The sequence below is a fragment of the Pygocentrus nattereri genome, chromosome 11 (genome assembly GCF_015220715.1).
Source record: "Pygocentrus nattereri isolate fPygNat1 chromosome 11, fPygNat1.pri, whole genome shotgun sequence".
NCBI classification, from domain to species: domain Eukaryota; kingdom Metazoa; phylum Chordata; class Actinopteri; order Characiformes; family Serrasalmidae; genus Pygocentrus; species Pygocentrus nattereri.
The window spans coordinates 8,671,081-8,690,355 of NC_051221.1; the positions used below are offsets into that span (position 1 = coordinate 8,671,081).

Genomic DNA, 19,275 nt, shown 5'->3' on the forward strand with positions numbered 1-19,275 from the left:
TCCTCTCTGGGCCCCTCTCTGGACCCCCGCTCTCTCCTCTCTTGGACCCTCTCTCTCCTCTCTCTCCTCTCTAGGATCCTCTCTCGGACCCTCTCTCTCCTCTCTGGGCCCCTCTCTGGACCCCCGCTCTCTCCTCTCTTGGACCCTCTCTGTTCTCTCTGCACCCTCTCTCTCTCCTCTCTGCACCCTCTCTCTCTCCTCTCTGCACCCCCTCTCTCTCCTCTCTGGACCCACTATCTCTTCACTCTGGGATCCTCTCTCGGATCCTCTCTCGCACCCTCTCTCTCCTCTATGTCCTCTCTGGACCACCTCTCTTCTCTCTGGGCCCCTCTCTCTCCTCTCTGGGCCCCCTCTCTCTCCTCTCCTGGACCCTCTCCTCTCTGGGCCCCTCTCTCTCCTCTCTGGACCCCCTCTCTCCTCTCTGGGCCCCTCTCTCTCCTCTCTGGACCCCCTCTCTCTCCTCTCTGGACCCCCTCTCTCTCCTCTCTGGACCCCCTCTCTCTCCTCTCTGGGCCCCCTCTCTCTCCTCTCTGGGCCACTCTCTCCTCTCTGGACCCTCTCTCTCTCTCCTCTCTGGGATCCTCTCTTGCACCCTCTCTCTCTTCTATGTCCACTCTGGACCCCCTCTCTCTCCTCTCTGGGATCCTCTCTCGCACCCTCTCTCTCCTCTATGTCCTGTCTGGACCCCATCTCTCCTCTCTGGGCCAATCTCCTCGCTGGACCCTCTCTCTCTCCTCTCTGGGATCCTCTCTCGGACCCTCTCTCTCCTCTCTGGGCCCCTCTCTGGACCCCCGCTCTCTCCTCTCTGTCCTCTCTCCTCTCTGGGCCCCTCTCTCTTCTCTCTGGACCCTCTCTCTCTCCTCTCGCTCCTCTCTGGGATCCTCTCTCGGACCCTCTCTCTCCTCTCTGGGCCCCTCTCTGGACCCCCGCTCTCTCGCACCCTCTCTCTCCTCTATGTCCTCTCTGGACCCCCTCTCTCCTCTCTGGACCCCCTCTGTCTCCTCTCTGGACCCCTTCTCTCTCCTCTCTGGGCCACTCTCCTCTCTGGACCCTCTCTCTCTCCTCTCTGGGATCCTCTCTCGGACCCTCTCTCTCCTCTCTGGGCCTTTCTCTGGACCCCCGCTCTCTCCTCTCTGCACCCTCTCGATCTCCTCTCTGTCCCCTCTGGACCCCCTCTCTCTCCTCTCTGGGCCACTCTCCTCTCTGGACCCTCTCTCCTCTCTGGGATCCTATCACGGACCCTCTCTCTCCTCTCTGGGCCCCTCTATGGACCCCCTGTCTCGCCTCTCTGGGACTCTCTCCGTCCTCTCTAGGCCTCTCTCTCTTCTCTGGACCCTCTCTGGACCCCCTCTCTCTTCTCTGGATTCTCTCTCTTCTCTGGACCCTCTCTCTGCCTTTTTCTCTCTTCTCTGAACCCTCTCTCCTCTCTAGGCCTTTCTCTCTCTTCGCTGGACCCTCTCTGGACCCCCCCCCCCCTCCTCTGGACCTCCCTCTCTCCTCTGGACCCTCTCTGGACCCCCTCTCTCTCTTTCGGCCTTTCTCATCTCTAGACCCTCTCTCTCCTCTCTAGGCCTTTCTCTCTCTTCTCTGGACCCTCTCTGGGCCTTTCTCCGTCTTCTCTGGACCCCATCTCAACTCTCTAGGCAGTTCTCTGTCTTCTCTGGACCCTCTCTGTCCTCTGGACCACACTCTCTCTCCTCTGGACCCTCTCACTCTCCTCTCGGGGCCTTTCTCTCTCTTCTCTGGACCCTCTCTCTCCTCTCTGGGCCTTTCTCTCTCTTCTCTGGACCGTCTCTGGACCCCCTCTCTCTCTTCTCTGGACCCTCTCTGGAGTCCCCTCTCTCTTCTCTGGACCCTCTCGCTCTCCTGTCGGGGCCTTTCTCTCTCTTCTCTGGACCCTCTCGCTCTCCTCTCTCAGCCTTTCTCTCTCTTCTCTGAACCCTCTCTGGATCCCCTCTCTCAGCCTTTCTCTGTCTTCTCTGAACCCTCTCTGGATCCCCTCTCTCTCCTCTCTGGGCCTTTCTCTGTCTTCTCGGGACCCTCTCTGGACCCCCCCCTCTCTCTCTTTCGGCCTTTCTCTTCTCTAGACCCTGTCTCTCTCCTCTCTAGGCCTTTCTCTCTCTTCTCTGGACCCTCTCTGGGCCTTTCTCCGTCTTCTCTGGACCCCATCTCAACTCTCTAGGCAGTTCTCGGTCTTCTCTGGACCCTCTCTGTCCTCTGGACCACCCTCTCTCTCCTCTGGACCATCTCGCTCTCCTCTCGGGGCTTTTCTCTCTCTTTTCTGGACCCTCTCCGGACCCCCCCTCTCCTCTCTGGGCCTTTCTGTCTCTTCTCTGGACCCCCTTTCTCCTCTCTGGGCCTTTCTCTCTCTTCTCTGGACCCTCTCGCTCTCCTCTCTAGGCCTTTATCTCTCTTCTCTGGACCCTCTCTGGACCCCACCTCTCTCCTCTCTGGGCCTTTCTGTCTCTTCTCTGGACCCTCTCTGGAGCCCCCTCTCTCCTCGCTGGGCCTTTCTCTCTCTTCTCTGGACCCTCTCTCTCCTCTCTGAGCCTTTCTCTCTCTTCTCTGGACCCTCTCTCTCCTCTCTGGGCCTTTCTCTCTCTTCTCTGGACCGTCTCTGGACCCCCTCTCTCTCTTCTCTGGACCCTCTCGCTCTCCTCTCTGGGCCTTTCTCTCTCTTCTCTGGACCCTCTCTGGACCCCCCCTCTCTCCTCTCTGGGCCTTTCTCTTCTCTGGACCCTCTCTGGACCCCCTCTCTCTCTTCTCTGGACCCTCTCTCTCCTCTCTGGGCCTTTCTCTCTCTTCTCTGGACCGTCTCTGGACCCCCTCTCTCTCTTCTCTGGACCCTCTCGCTCTCCTCTCTGGGCCTTTCTCTCTCTTCTCCGGACCCTCTCTGGACCCCCCCTCTCTCCTCTCTCAGCCTTTCTCTCTCTTCTCTGTACCCTCTCTGGATCCCCTCTCTCCTGGGCCTTTCTCTGTCTTCTCTGGACCCTCTTGCTCTCCTCTGGACCCTCTCTGGATCTCTCCTCTCTGGATCTCTCTCTCTTCTCTGGACCCTCTCTGGACCCCCTCTCTCTCCTCTCTGGGCCTTTCTCTCTCTCTCTTCTCTGGACCTTCTCTGGACCCCCTCTCTCTCCTCTCTCGGCCTTTCTCTCTCTTCTCTGGACCCTCTCTCCTCTCTAGGCCTTTCTCTCTCTTCTCTGGACCCTCTGTGGACCCCCTCTCTCTCCTGTCTTGGCCTTTCTCTGTCTTCTCTGGACCCTGTCTCTCCTCTGGACCTTTCTCCGTCTTCTCTGGACCCTCTCTCTCCTCTCTAGGCCTTACTCCGTCTTCTCTGGACCCTCTCTGTCCTCTGGACCACCCTCTCTCTTCTCTAGACCCTCTCTGGACCCCCCTCTCTGGGCCTTTCTCTCTTCTCTGGACCTTCTCTGGACCCCCTCTCTCTCCTCTCTCGGCCTTTCTCTCTCTTCTCTGGACCCTCTCTCCTCTCTAGGCCTTTCTCTCTCTTCTCTGGACCCTCTGTGGACCCCCTCTCTCTCCTGTCTTGGCCTTTCTCTGTCTTCTCTGGACCCTGTCTCTCCTCTGGACCTTTCTCCGTCTTCTCTGGACCCTCTCTCTCCTCTCTAGGCCTTACTCCGTCTTCTCTGGACCCTCTCTGTCCTCTGGACCACCCTCTCTCTTCTCTAGACCTTCTCTGGACCCCCCTCTCTGGGCCTTTCTCTCTTCTCTGGACCTTCTCTGGACCCCCTCTCTCTCCTCTCTCGGCCTTTCTCTCTCTTCTCTGGACCCTCTCTCCTCTCTAGGCCTTTCTCTCTCTTCTCTGGACCCTCTGTGGACCCCCTCTCTCTCCTGTCTTGGCCTTTCTCTGTCTTCTCTGGACCCTGTCTCTCCTCTGGACCTTTCTCCGTCTTCTCTGGACCCTCTCTCTCCTCTCTAGGCCTTACTCCGTCTTCTCTGGACCCTCTCTGTCCTCTGGACCACCCTCTCTCTTCTCTAGACCCTCTCTGGACCCCCCTCTCTGGGCCTTTCTCTCTTCTCTGGACCTTCTCTGGACCCCCTCTCTCTCCTCTCTCGGCCTTTCTCTCTCTTCTCTGGACCCTCTCTCCTCTCTAGGCCTTTCTCTCTCTTCTCTGGACCCTCTGTGGACCCCCTCTCTCTCCTGTCTTGGCCTTTCTCTGTCTTCTCTGGACCCTGTCTCTCCTCTGGACCTTTCTCCGTCTTCTCTGGACCCTCTCTCTCCTCTCTAGGCCTTACTCCGTCTTCTCTGGACCCTCTCTGTCCTCTGGACCACCCTCTCTCTTCTCTAGACCTTCTCTGGACCCCCCTCTCTGGGCCTTTCTCTCTTCTCTGGACCTTCTCTGGACCCCCTCTCTCTCCTCTCTCGGCCTTTCTCTCTCTTCTCTGGACCCTCTCTCCTCTCTAGGCCTTTCTCTCTCTTCTCTGGACCCTCTGTGGACCCCCTCTCTCTCCTGTCTTGGCCTTTCTCTGTCTTCTCTGGACCCTGTCTCTCCTCTGGACCTTTCTCCGTCTTCTCTGGACCCTCTCTCTCCTCTCTAGGCCTTACTCCGTCTTCTCTGGACCCTCTCTGTCCTCTGGACCACCCTCTCTCTTCTCTAGACCCTCTCTGGACCCCCCTCTCTGGGCCTTTCTCTCTTCTCTGGACCCTCTCGCTCTCCTCTCTGGGCCTTTCTCTCTCTTCCCTGGACCCTCTCTGGACCCCCCCCCCCGGCCTTTCTCTCTCTTCTCTGGACCCTCTGTGGACCCCCTCTCTCTCCTGTCTTGGCCTTTCTCTGTCTTCTCTGGACCCTGTCTCTCCTCTGGACCTTTCTCCGTCTTCTCTGGACCCTCTCTCTCCTCTCTAGGCCTTACTCCGTCTTCTCTGGACCCTCTCTGTCCTCTGGACCACCCTCTCTCTTCTCTAGACCCTCTCTGGACCCCCCTCTCTGGGCCTTTCTCTCTTCTCTGGACCCTCTCGCTCTCCTCTCTGGGCCTTTCTCTCTCTTCTCTGGACCCCCCCCCCTCTCTGAGCCTTCCTCTCTCTTGTCTGGACCCTCTCGCTCTCCTCTCTCAGACTTTCTCTCTCTTCTCTGTACCCTCTCTGGATCCCCTCTCTCCTCTCTGGGCCTTTCTCTCTTCTCTGGACCTTCTATGGACCCCCCCTCTCTCCTCTCTGGGCCTTTCTGTCTCTTCTCTGGACCCCACCCTCTCCTCTCTGGGCCTTTCTGTCTCTTCTCTGGACCCCACCCTCTCCTCTCTGGGCCTTTCTGTCTCTTCTCTGGACCCCACCCTCTCCTCTCTGGGCCTTTCTCTTTCTTCTCTGGACCCCCTCTCTCTCCTCTCTGGGCCTTTCTCTCCTCTCTGGACCCCTTCTCTCTCCTTTTTTTACAGCACCAGCCACTTTATTAGAAGCCCCTGCCCTGAGCACCACCTTGCTGATGGCAATTTTCTCACTTGAAATATTTTGATAACGTAAGCCATAATTTACAAAGGTGCACTCTTAATTTGACTTTCATATAAAACGGTTCTTCCTTTGGCTCCAGGCCAATGACCGGTTTCCGGCCACAGAGCTGCTCTTGGCTAGATGTTACAGCAGTGATGCTGGTGTTTATGTAAAACTCCCAGCAACACCGCTGTGCCTGATGCATTTGTATTAGCCACTACCACGTGTGTGTCTCTGCGGTGCTGAGAATCGACCACCAACCAATTGTTTTCAGTAACCAGCTGTGTTTTTTTTTTTTTTTTTTAGCTGGGTGTTCAACAGCAGTCCTGCAGTCAGAAACCAACCCTGGGATGGGATGGTCACTGATCTTCAATATATAGGATAGGTAGAGGTTTCTAATAAAGTGACCAATAAGTGGACTCGCAAGGTCGGTGTTTCTAATAAAGTGGCCAGTGTGTAGAAGCACCATGTGATTCTAATAAAGCGGCCAATGTGTAGAAGTACAAGGTCGGTGTTTCTAATAAAGTGGCCAGTGTGTAGAAGCACCATGTGATTCTAATAAAGCGGCCAATGTGTAGAAGTACAAGGGAGGCGTTTCTAATAAAGCGGCCAGTGAGTAGAATTATCATGTGTTTCTAATACAGCGGCCAGTGAGTGGAATCACATGGCAGGTGTTTCCAATAAAGTGGCCAGCAAGTGTTTGCTAGTATTTACTATATTCATTTCACTGAATGTGGTGCAGCTGATCGGAGATGCAGTACATATTAATCATGCCAGTAACTTTGCCAGCAATAGCAAACGTCGTAAATATGAGCCACAATCTCTCAAGTCAGTGTTCTACATCATCTATAGCAATATGCAAATCATGGCATGAACCGTTTCAAAATTTTTTTGAACTCCCAGTCCAGCATTAACTATATATATATACTATACTAACCTTGTTCTACCTTCAATGCAGTCTTCTAATCTTATAATACCCAACTCCATGTATGCATCATCAGTTTTACCATATGCAGTGAAAAAGCATGACTATCAATAAGGTGTTTGCGTTGGTGCAGCAGATCAGAAGAACGAGCAGATGCGGTCCAGCAGGAGCAGCTCTTTCTACTGTAAAATTTTACTTATAATATTTAATATACACAAAGGAGTACAGTACAGGTTCATGAGTCTTCTAAAATGGCAGCAAACGTTTCGCCCCAGATCACCCCAGAACATCTGATTTGTGTTTCGTTTTCTTCAGGGGGCCGAGGGGGGCCGGACGAGGCTGGGGCGCAGCAACTAACATCACAAACACAGGCACAACGAAAGAGTAAAAAACAAGTACACGAGTGGAAAAAGGTTCTACAAGGTCCATAAATATAAAGAGACTAAAGAAAAACGAACATTTTTTTTGTTTGTGGAAGGATATACAGAAGACGAGAAAAAGAAGTTACAAAGATGGTCGCTGCAAAGTCCAAAAGATGAAGAAAAAAAAAAAAAAAGAAACAAATAAACGTATGTGGTGCGAAGATGTTTCACATTGCATCATATGGGTGCCCTTATCAAAATAGACTGATTGTAAGGCTAAAATGCTTTCAAGCACATTGTTCAAGAAGGTACAGCGATGCCTCTCCTTCATTTAAAACAGTGTCTCCTTACTGCGGGGAAGGTGCTCCTCATCACAAGAGCTTCCAAATCAGATGTGCACGTCCCACAAATGATACGAGATTCAGACGTTGGGTTTCCGACACTAAGCGGGAGATTTTTCATTCTAGCTTGTTGGTGCAAAACATTAAGGTGCACTACAGAGTGCTTTGAAAAGGTGTTAAACATACGCAAAAGCCGAAATTTCGCTGTTTAACCTTCAACATAAAAACGACCACATCAATCCGTGACCGTCTGTTCGGTACTAAAACGGATACACATCATCTCAAGGTGTGAGAACCACCAAGGCATCAATTCAGTCAATATGACGGTGAAATTGCTCTTAAATTTCACACCTGGCATTAGATCATGCGAACCGGCTTCCACCTGCTGTCAGTCACAAAAAGCCGTTAGCTTTTTTACTACGTTTACTCAAAAGGAAAGCTTGAATGAAAAGTTAGCCAGTAGATTCTGTAATAAAGTACTTTGTATTCCTTCAGTATCTGCACCTGGTAACACTTTAGAGAAGGGTATGGTTCTTAGAGCTATATGACACCTACATAAGCCTGATATAACCCTACATAAAGTGTTTATAAATGCTTGTTCGGCGTCACTCGCTATAATGGTTACATCTGCAGATCTTGATCATAGTTAGCAAATGCAGCCTTTATAACACGACACTTATTGGAATAAGCATTCATAAACATTTATGTAGGGTTCTGTCAGCTGTCAAAACAAGCTTATGTAGGCATCATGTAGCTCTAAGAACAGTACCCTAAAGTGTCTTACTTGACTTCTGTAAAGTAATCCTGAAATGAGAACATGACTTTGGAAAAACAATCAAGCCCTAAGCTCTGTTAGCACTCACTTGTATCCAGAACATGGACCAGGGAGAGATCTCCACACTGGCTGTGTCCAAACAGCTAAATCAAACATAATATATTTCATATAAAATATACTGGCAGAGCTGATTCGTAAGCGAATCCAAAGGCTACCAGATCAGGCAAACTAGCCAGACGCAGCCACCGTAACTTCTCTATTCTTAACTATGCCAGACTACTTTGTGGATTGAACATCAGAAACCGAACTGAACAAAGTCACAGAGTCTGATTAAAAGGTTAAGATGGTGCTTGATTGTTTAAATGTGGAGACAAACAAAGCAAAAGCCCCAGCGTGAGAACTACTCAGCTTCTGTATCGCGGTTCCTGTAAAAACCTGAAAAAGTGCGAGAACATTTTTAGAGGCAACTTCTGAACTACCGGTATGACGTGGACAAATCGCCGATATTTGAAAACTAGCAGCAGGTTGACTGTATATGTTCTGCTACTGTGCAGACATAATTCAATATATCCTGCAAAGGAGGAAGCAGTAGGGTGCTTTAATTGGCTTCACTGCAGGGTATCGGATGAATGAATGTTGACTTATTTTGCGAAGTGAAGAAACACTAAAGTAAGACACGATGAGTAGGGGGGCAGTGTCGTCACAGAAGATTCAGCTGTAAAATGGACTGAGCTGAGCTGCTTTCACTAGTCCTGAAGCACACCTTAAAAGAGTTCATGGGAAATGACTCAAGCGATGAGAGAAACGGGACACTCTCAAATGATCAAGTTATTCAATGCCTGGAATGTCAAAGCTCTCAGGAACTGAACGTTTCCCTGTAGTATCGCAGAGTCATCCTGAAGCCGTCACATAACTGACCATGTCAATTTATATTTATTATTATTTTTACGAATGCAGCCTGGAACAGCTGCCGTTTTCTTTGCTCATTCATCATTTATCAAAATTGTGTGGCCAGTTCTGGTGGTAATGAACCCGGTAACACTTTACTGTAAGGTACTGTTCATAAGGCTATGCGACACCTACATAAGCTTGATATAACCCTACACAGATGTTTATAAATGCTTATTCCAATTGGCGTCACTCGCTGAAATGATTACTTGTGCCAATTTTGATCAAATTTAGCAACAGATGACGCCTAATGACTGGAACAAGCATTCATAAACATTAATGTAGGGTTTTGTCAGTTGTCTTGACAAGTTTATGTAGGCATCATGTAGCTTTATGAGCAGTACCCTACGGTAAAGTAGGGTTTACCGTAATTTTTACCCTAATCCTAAATCCCGAAATGAGAACATGATTTGAACAAAAACCAATCATGCCATAAACTCTATTAGCACTTGCATGTATCCTGAACATGGAACAGGTACAGAGGACATGTGCATGGGCAACTCATGATGACTGGTCAGTCATTTGCGAGTTTTTGGATGATGGTATGAGGCCATTTCTGTAAACACTGGGCAACTAGAGACACTGTTACTGCTGTCCTTAAAGACAAGATGTCATCTTCTACTCATCACAAGTGTTTAGGGCTTCCACTGCAGTTTACTGTGTTCATAATCATCTGTTTTGTCTGTTTTTAAAAGGGGTGACCTACCAGCTGGACAAAAGCATGTCCGGAAGTGCATCACAGCGATCATAAGAGTATTATTTCTTAAGACACTGCGTTAAGTGTTCCTGCCCCCCAGTGCGCTGGATGTCACCTGCTGTGTTCATGTTTTGAAAAATGTAAACAGTTGGTGGAAAAACAAAACAAAAACCAACACAAAAGAGCACCAGACAGTAACTTTACACCCACTACTGGACTTCTGGCTGAAGAACTCAGCCAAAGGCCCACAGCACCACTTCCAGTCCCCTTTATGGAGCTGTTAAAGAGGACTTGAATAGAGAAGGCAAGCTGATCCCCATAATCAACCTCAGCATGTTGCACATGTCCGTTAGATTCAAGAGAGTCACTCTGCATTCAGGTGAGAACTAACTAGACAATCTCCAGGGCCTGTATTCACTAAGCGTCTCCAGGTATCAGTGCTGATCAGTTTTCCCTGCTTTTGTTACTATACGCTACAAAAGCATGACTGACCCAGAAACAGCACTCTCACAAGGTTCTTTGTGAATATGGCCTCCAGTACTGTTCCTGCTTCTCTCTCGCTGCTCTCTAGCGCCCCCCTGCCGGCTGTGGCCGGCTGAGGAGGCTGCCTAGTCAGAAAGAGCTTGCGATTGATGGATGGATTTGAGAAAGGAAGAGATTTCACCTCCTCCTAAGACGCCTCTGGCTCCATTTCCACCTCTCCAAAGTCTTCGTCCACACACTCGTCACCCCAGTCTTCAAAACCCTCTTCGTCTTCCTCGTCCTCAAACCCCAAGCCTCCGTAGTCCCCATCATCCTCCTCCTCATCATCATCATCATCCTCATCCTCATCATCCTCCTCATCCTCATCCTCATCACCTATTACCTCCAGTTCCTCATCCTCACCCTCATCCCCAATCACTCCGTCTACCACCTCTCCTTCTTCCGGCCCTACATCTTCTTTCGCCTGTTTACAGCAAGAAGAGGCAGCGGGGATCATTGTGCGGTCCATCACAACTTCATCCTTGAATGCCCCTCGCTGGCTGCCGTAGCCAGGTCTACTGGGGGCAGGGATGTAAAGATGAGCGGCTGTTGCCACGACAGCCTGAGGTAATCTGGCAGCAGAAAGTCCAGGGCCTCCTAGATTGGGCGGGGGTTGCAGAATGGGAGTCCCGGGAACGTACTCGCGGATCTCGCCTGGCTCCAGTGGGTCAGGCCCGCACGGGTCATGCTCGCTGCAGGACAGCTTGCCGTCCAGCTTGGAAATGAAGAGCATGCCGTCGCGGTGCTGCTTGCAGTAAGAGCTGGGGCACATTTCACAGAAAGAGGCCGCCTCACGTCCACACTCGTTACACTGATGCCACGGGCACTCCCAGCGTCCTGCAGACAATGATGACGACAAATGTGTAAGTCCAGTTTCTTGGTCACAGATTAAAGACTCACTGAATAATAACTGTTCTAGACTTTGAGGTAATAATCACGTCATCCTACATGACGTACTCGTTTTCTACACAAACAGGTAAAAGCATTCTGCATATCTAAAAACAGTAAGAGCAAATACCAGTATGTCATACAGTGACTTAACACCACATAAGCCATTATATTCAAGTTTACACTCTTAAAACGACGCTTTAAGGGTTCTTTAGTAAAGAAAATGCTTCTATAAAGAACCATGAACACTGTAGCATGACATGTGCTACCCCAGGCTCAAGGAGGACACTGGAGGCAGGACTCAGAGCTGCAGCAGCCATTACTTTAATTGCATCCAAATAACAAGGTAAATACAACCAAAACTATGTTGGCCACTATTCAGTGGCTCAAGCTAGACTTTTCAGTCCTTTCTTCACTGGAGCTTTTCAGCTCTTCATTTGGTCTCTTGCTGCTGCTGTTTGTCCCTCTCTGCTCTTTTTAAAAGCACCCGAGCCGAAAGGGAACGAGAGCTCGCCGCTCCGCCTCCTCGTTACTGCCCCCAGCTGGCAGCTCGGGACTTGCACTTTGCTCTAGTGGCTCTCAGCTTGGGCTTTGTGCTCCGCCCCCTCCACACTCCTGGCTCTCTCCCTGGCGTCCCGCCGAGGTTTGTTGCCACTGGGTGTTCGGGCCCCGCCTTCTTCCCGGCTCTCACAGACGCATTTTCGGGGGCGCATGCCACAAACACTTAAATCGTTTGCATAATTAAAGGGATCTTCAGACTGATGGAAATTGTGTATTGTAGATGGTTCTGAAAAAGGGTCTACATAGCACCCTAAAAGGTATCTACTGTTACAAACTTGACATTGTAGCAATGGAACCCTTTGCTATATAGAACCCTTTGCAGAAAGTTTCTACGCAAAATCTGGATAGGAGTACATTCTCCAATAATCCGCAGAACCCTTTCACACTGCAAAGAACCCTTTAATCATGCAATGGGTCATTAAGTGTTCTTAGTTCCTTATAAAACTATTTTCTTTACAAAAGAACCTTTGAAGAACTATTAATGTGTATACCACCTTTAACAGCTTAACAAGGTCAAGGTCAAGGGTCTTGAAGTATCGTGACAAGGTACACAATATGACAGTTTTCTGAGTAAATAATATCAGTCACTCTTTTATTTAATCACTTTTTAACTTGAAAAAGTAAAGTAACTGTAAAGTTAAATCATTAGAATGTAAACAAATTCAATCAAATTCAAATTGGTTTGAGGTGAAATGCTCCAGATAAGAGAAGTTTACCAATTGAGGATTCACAGTGGTTTTAATAGGAACCAGACGTCTGAAGAGATTAATGCCTCTAAATGCTTCATTAACACGGTTAAGAATATGCTGCCTGATGCCTGAAACATTGTTTTACAGTAGTTTGTTTTGTTGTAATATGTACTTGCGATACACTCAAATCGTCGAGTGGCGAAAGCAAGATTTTGATTTATTGCTATTTTACCATTTTCAGCATCAGCACAAAAACTCAGAAGGTTCTGGATAGTAATTAAAATCGCTATATGTGTGTTGTAGACCTTGTGACCCCTGGTTCTCATCATCACCACTGCAACTCCGCAATGTATCATTTCACATAAAACCAGTCTGAACAACTTTGTTGAGACATTTCAACAATTAAACTTAATTCATTTACTGAACAGATTTTTTTCAGAAACGGGTTGAATTTCACTTTAACACAAAATATCTTCCTCAGCCACACTCTACACTCCATGTTGCTCACTAAGCGACAGGCCCTCACCTGCAGGCCTCCTGGCCAGGTTCAGACAGTCTGCGTGGTACACTTTGGGACAGCCAGGCTTTTTGCAGGAAATGATTTGGCCCCCGTCGCCGCAATAAAAACACTCGTCCTCTCGCTCCTTAACCACCTCCAGCTGACTCTTCCGCTTCCCAGTAACCTTCCTCCTCAGCTTGCGGCCCTTGTCTTCCGACGGTGGCTGGTTCTTTAACAGACACCGATGTGCGTGTCAACAGACAAGACCCAATGCACGAAACTAACACCAGTTTACGAAATAAATGAACCTGTAATCAAACTACCTGCACCATCCGCAGGTCAATTTTTCCTTCTAGTGCCTCTGCCTGAAGTTTCTTTAAATAGAGAGGAATATTAGACACCCACCAGTGTCCGATATTCACCATTTTAAACACTTGTGACGGGTGTTGCGAGGCACTTGATCAGGGGTCGCAACCCAAATTTTCACAAGAGCCATTTTGTCCTCTCAACAGAAATCAAAACCACCTTGGGAGCTACAATATTTTGTCTGTTTTGCCATCTTGGCTGTAAATACGTCTCAGTATGTGCTAACGTACCAGTACAAGCTAAAAAACAAACGAAAACAGACTTACTTTGCTCTGCTTTAAGCTTTAGCTCAACTATAGCCTCTTTTCTCGCATCTCTGACAGGAAACTTTTCCTCAAAAGTAGAAAAGCTTCTTGTAAAATGTCTCAATTATCAACTGAAGTCAGCTTTTCATTCACCAGCTTCTGGTTCAAATGTTCCCGCTCCACCTTAAATGATGCATGTTGCGCTAGAATGTAACCGCTGCACCATTTAAGGTGGGATGGGGAAATCTGAACAAGAGGCTGGCGAATGAGGGGCGACTTCAGCCTTGTGACTTTTTCAGTGTTCGACAGTTTCTTGTTGCAAACTAACGCGTCAGGAAACTAACTGGAGTGATTATAAATACAAATAAGCCCTTTCGTGTTCAAATTATCGAGGTTCATCCTAAATCTCTCTCTTCACCCTTTCGTTAGCTACTAGCTAGGCCAGACTGTTGTCTTTGCTATGGTGCCAAGCAGTTGGAGCACCACCCTTCAGGGTTAAAGGGTAAATAAGCTGTTACACATTAACTCCAGCGCTTAAAATCATTTATTGTTAAAATTGTGTTGAACGATCATCAAGGCTTTATTTTACTTTATTTAACCTAAAATCTAATTCTGCTGTGGAGCCACATACACGGTCATCTTTTTAGTTTCCTGTATATATTTGGGCTTGGAACAGCTCCCATGTAAACTGTTTATGTTACCTAATATACTTGAACCAGTGCTGTATATGGTTCTTATTAAATGTTGTGTTTGGTTTAGTCTTCGATTCCATGACCTTGTAATTTCTCATACAATAAAATCATTCTGAAGAACGCAGGACTGCCCATCTGCAATCCATCATCAGTGACCAATAATCACCACTTACCTTAGGTCGCACTCCGAGGAAGCCGCTGCAGTTTGGTGCCCCACATTTACAGACCGTCTTGCCGTTGCCCAGGCACTCCAGGTTATAGTTGAAGGTGAGCTCAACGCCTGCAAAGCAGTCAGAAACAACACCACCACTGAGCCAGTGACTGCAGTCTGTTCCAGCACTAAGCTTCTCCACCTACATCAGCAATGTAAAGCATTTTAAACTATTTATCTGGTCTGATTGGCTGAGCTGCAGTCGAAGCTGTGGACCGCTTCACAACAGCTGAACTGTATCACAGCACGAAAACCCTTTAGCTGTTAATGGATTAATCTTCGACTCTAAAACCGATCACACGGAGCACTGAGCGAACTCATGAGGTAAGCACCCGTTTTTGTTCTGAGGGGCTGAAAACGTATTTTCTTATCTAGAACCAGGCAGGTCCGTTAGCCAACAGGATAAAAGATAGCAAACATGCTAAATAACCCCAACATTAATATTACAGGCTCAAATTAAAGTACTTAGAGTATGTTTCGCTGAAAAACAACAAAATGAAAGGCCTAAAGAAAGTCACCTGAATGTCGTACACGCTTAAAACGGCCGTGTTTCAGTCGTAAGTAGCGTTAAACCCAGGCTGAGTCCCAATCGGCTCTGTACTCCCTAGATAAAAAGGGTGCTGTGTAACAAAGTTTAGAAATTCCAGCTTCTGCTGTCAGATAGTGACTGCCGTTCGAGTGTGAATGTGGATGAATCCCAAATGACCCTTTTTAGCGATATTTTGCGTTGTTGGGGTGCAGGAGTATTTAAATTCCTCTGTAGTGCACTATGTAGGGAGCAGGGAGGCGTTTGAGATTCAGCCCCAGCGTGAGGAAAGTGGAGTCGTCAGACTCGTGTCGGGACCAAAGAGCTTCATTCGACGATGTGGAAGAATGTTACTACTTAATTAAAGTTTAATCAAAGTTTTAGTTTTAATTTAATCTGTTCTCTAATGTAAAAAGTGGGTAGCAAATTAAAAATATTGAAAAAGTGTTCTTGCAAAAGTTAAAGAAAAGTCAATGTTGCAAAAAAGTCAAAGTGAGATGAAAAATGGGGCCAGTCGTGGGCTGGAGGTTAGGGATCAGGCCCTGTGACCGGAAGGTCGCCGGTTCGATCCCCAGGGCCGACAGTCCATGACTGAGGTGCCCTTGAGCAAGACACCTAACCCCCAACTGCTCCCCGGGCGCCGTGGATAGGGTTGCCCACCGCTCCGGGCAAGTGTCCTCACTGCCCCCTAGTGTGTGTATTCACTAGTGTGTATGTGGTGTTTCACTTCACGGATGGGTTAAATACGGAGGTGGAATTTCCCCGGTTGTGGGATCAAAAAAGTATCACTTATTACTTATTAAAAACCAAACTTCAGCTGCAGGTTCGGTTCCTGAAATCACCAATCAATAGAACTGTTCTTCTAGCTTTCTTAGGAATCCTTCTTTCCTATATTTTATATAATTCCCTTATCCTGGCACATGAGGTCCTCTTAACCAAGTGTTGGGTGCTCTCCTCATTAGTTTTGACTGATGGGCCGGTTTCTACCAGTTGTTATCCATTTTGCTCACTAACGGCTGGCTTGTTTTCGCCGAATGGGCAACACTTCTCAAGGCTCCTAGGCCAGGTGCACTCACTGTCAAAGATCTCCTTTCATAACCTACACTATCTGCTCATGGAGCGGAAAATCCATATTTGGAAGTTTTGGGCCTGTTGTTCCAGTTCCCGTCTGCCTGCCTCAGTTAAATGCTTATAGGCCTGTCTGTCTCTGTTTTATGCTCATAACTCCGTCTTTAATCATTTCTATGGTAATAATTATTACAAAGGTTTTATTAATAATAATAATAATAATAATAATAATAATACATTGGATTTATAACGCACTTTTCATTTATAGTAAATCCCAAAGTGCGTACAGTGTAAAACATAAAAGATAATAACAATAAAAAAAAATAATAAATAAATAATAATAATAATAATAATAATAATAATAATAATAATAATAATAATAATAATAAAATATAATACTTTATTGTCCATATGTCCTCCTAAAAAGATGTGTCTTTAGTCCCTTTTTAAAAGAATCAGTTGTCTGAGGCTTCCTCAGATGGTCAGGCAGGGCATTCCAAAGGCGTGGAGCTGCAGAACAAAAGGCTCGGTCACCCATGGTACAAAGTTTTGTTCTGGTTGGAAGAAGACGGTGGAGATGCACAGAGCGAAGGGCTCGTAGACATGTCTGTGGTACTAGCAGTTCTTTTAAGTAAGAGGGAGCCTGGCCATGAACACATTTGTGTGTGAGGAGGAGAACCTTGTATTCAATCCTCTTAGTCACAGGGAGCCAGTGAAGAGACTGAAGAACAGGTGTAATGTGCTCATTTTTGCGTACCTTCATCAGGACCCTGGCTGCACTGTTTTGAACATACTGTAATCTCTGAATACTCTTACTAGGGAGCCCCAAGAGAAGAGCATTACAGTAGTCCAGTCTTGAGGACACAAAAGCTTGGACCAGTCTTTCAGCATCAGACAGACTGAGGATAGGACCCAACTTGGCAATATTTCTGAGATGGTGGTAGGCAGTCTTACGAATATGTTTAATATGACTATCAAAGGTGAGTTGTGAATCCAGTTTAACACCCAGGTTGTTGACTGTAGAGGATAAGGAAATGTCTTGTCCAAAGAGTGTAATTCTGGAAACATGGGATAGCCGGATCTGTTGTTGGGTTCCAACCATAATTACCTCAGTTTTTGCACTGTTCAGCTGAAGAAAATTATGAGCCAACCACACTTTTATTTCCTCCAAGCAGTCATGAAGTTGAGTGAGAGGGGTTGCTGACTGAGAAGTTGATGACAGTAATGATGGTGAAGAGCCAACTTTCAGGTAAAGTTGTAGGTCATCAGCATAGCAATGAAAAGAAATTCCATAGCGTCTGATAACATTGCCCAGTGGCAATAAATACAGAATAAAAAGGATAGGGCCAAGGACCGATCCCTGAGGAACTCCACAGGTCACTGAGTGAGTCTGAGATCTGGCTTTCCCAAGCTCAACAAATTCTGTTCTGTCCATTAGATAAGATTTAAACCAGTCCAATGCAGTGTCTTTGATGCCAATGATGTAACAGAGCCTGTTCAGAAGTATGCCATGATCAACAGTGTCAAATGCTGCAGACAGATCCAGGAGGACAAGAAGTGAAGGGGAGCCAGTATCTGCTGCCATTACTAGGTCATTTGTAACTCTGATCAGGGCAGTTTCAGTGCTGTGGGCAGAGCGGAAACCTGATTGGAACTTCTCAAAAAGATCATTATGCCTGAGATGATCCAGAAGACAGGCTGCAACTGTTTTCTCCAAGACCTTGGAGAGGAAAGGGAGATTTGAGATTGGCCTGTAGTTTCCAATGACATCAGGGTTGAGGGAGAGTTTTTTTATCTGTGGTTTAATTATAGCAGTTTTTAGAGCAATAGGGACTTGACCAGTTTGGAGAGAGTGATTTATTATGGTCGTAATCAGAGGACTAATAATGGCGATGTTAGCTTTCACCATGGCTGTGGGAAAGGGATCCAGATTACAGGTGGAAGAGTTTGTGCCTCTGATCGTGTCTTCAATCTCTCTCTGTGAGAGTACAGGGAAACAGCTCAGAGGCTCAGAGACCTCAGACTGTAACGAAGCAACCTGCACAGGTATGGTGGAAGAGGTTGATAATGCACTGTGAATTTTGTCAATTTTCTTTGAGAAGACAGTCAGAAATTCATCACACTGCTCATGTGTGGTTTTAAGTGGCGGGAGAGCTTGGGGTTTGAGGAGGAGGTTTATTGTTGAAAACAGCTGTTTGGAATTTCCCATTCCATTTGTAATAATTTTAAGGCAATTTAAAAGGTGATTTAAGGACATATTTCTTCAAAAATCCCACACTGGCAAAAGAATCGCAGCACTAATTTGATGACTAAAAAGTACTTATAAACTGAAAGTATATTTTATGTTTGCCTTCGTTTTATAAAAGCAATAAGCCACTCGAGGCAGTGCATTACGCCGCCTTGCCTCAGGCCAATGAACACCTTTCCCCATGATAAAAACTCATGGCCTCTTGTGGCTTATTGCCTTATTATTGCTATGACTTACAATAGAGCAAATTTGTCATGACACAAAAGGGAAATGTATCATCTCGTCAACACATCAGGATTTCAGGTCAAGATCCGCTGCTAAAGTCAGCACTTGTGTTCAGTCGCCCTCTCACCTCTCTGAGGCCTCACCCAATATGTTTCACTTGAACTAATAAAGCAACGGAACGGTTCTTAAGATCATTTGGGGGATTTCCCTGAGAGGAAACAGTGAGGCCAAATGGACGAGAGCTGGTTAAAACCAGTACCGAAACTGATCTTGGTGCATCCCTAAACTGAATTAATACTGCATCTGCTGTAGTTTGAAGTCACTGGATGGGGTTGTACTCTCACCTGCACCAACATCCTCCAGAGCGAACAGCCCCACTCGCGTGTCCCCGTTCACCGTCCACTTCTGCGTCTCGCAGTTCGGCTGGCAGCAGTGGTTCATGAAGCGCGCCTGGTTCCCCTTTGGCCCTGCATCAATGATGCGGTCCTGCAGGAGGGAAAAGGGCACAACTCAGCAGGACACAATGAGGGGAAGGGGAGACTGTGGCTTAGCACCCAGTGGCACCCAGAGAGAGCAATAAAATATTTAGATACAGATCTCGACAGAGAGCAGTACTGCATGCTAATGAAGGCCGGAGAAGAAACATCAAGTAGCGTCAGTGTCATCACGTGCTGCCTGTTGATAACACAACGTCGCTGTTGTAGGAACAAAACCTCGTATCTCCAAAACGATAACTTTACAGGAGAAGGAAAAAACCCACTTTACTTTTAATGCAAGTCAATGGAACCAGATGTTTTTCCATGTCATTTTGGGTCATTTCTTTTGGTCCATTCCTTTTGAAATTTACAAACAATGTAAAGAACAATGGGTACTTTCAAATTATGTCAAAAACTGAAAAACGACAAGAATGGAGATGCACAGCCTTTACGGTTATATGATCAATAGCATCAATTGAAGGAAGTCTTAGCTTGTGTTATTCTTGACAAACAAGTTGCCGTGTAATTATTGCTTTTACGGTCAAATGAACTGATATTCAGTTCAATACAA

The 19,275-nt window shown here is 47.2% G+C and overlaps 1 protein-coding gene across 4 annotated transcripts in view; it reads right to left on the bottom strand.

Moving 5' to 3' along the window:
- Window positions 1-6,528: 6,528 nt before the first annotated feature.
- Window positions 6,529-19,275, bottom strand: part of nsd1a (nuclear receptor binding SET domain protein 1a) — a 37,920-nt gene continuing 25,173 nt past the window's right edge. For all 4 annotated transcript variants that reach the window (XM_017718406.2, XM_037542325.1, XM_037542327.1 and 1 more), the window contains 4 exons: window positions 18,573-18,714; window positions 14,124-14,230; window positions 12,675-12,876; window positions 6,529-10,847 (listed from right to left, as the gene is read on the bottom strand). In XM_017718406.2, the coding sequence (XP_017573895.1) occupies window positions 10,159-10,847; window positions 12,675-12,876; window positions 14,124-14,230; window positions 18,573-18,714 (1,140 nt within the window). In that variant the 3' untranslated portion in view covers window positions 6,529-10,158. The remainder of the gene's footprint in view (window positions 10,848-12,674; window positions 12,877-14,123; window positions 14,231-18,572; window positions 18,715-19,275) is intronic.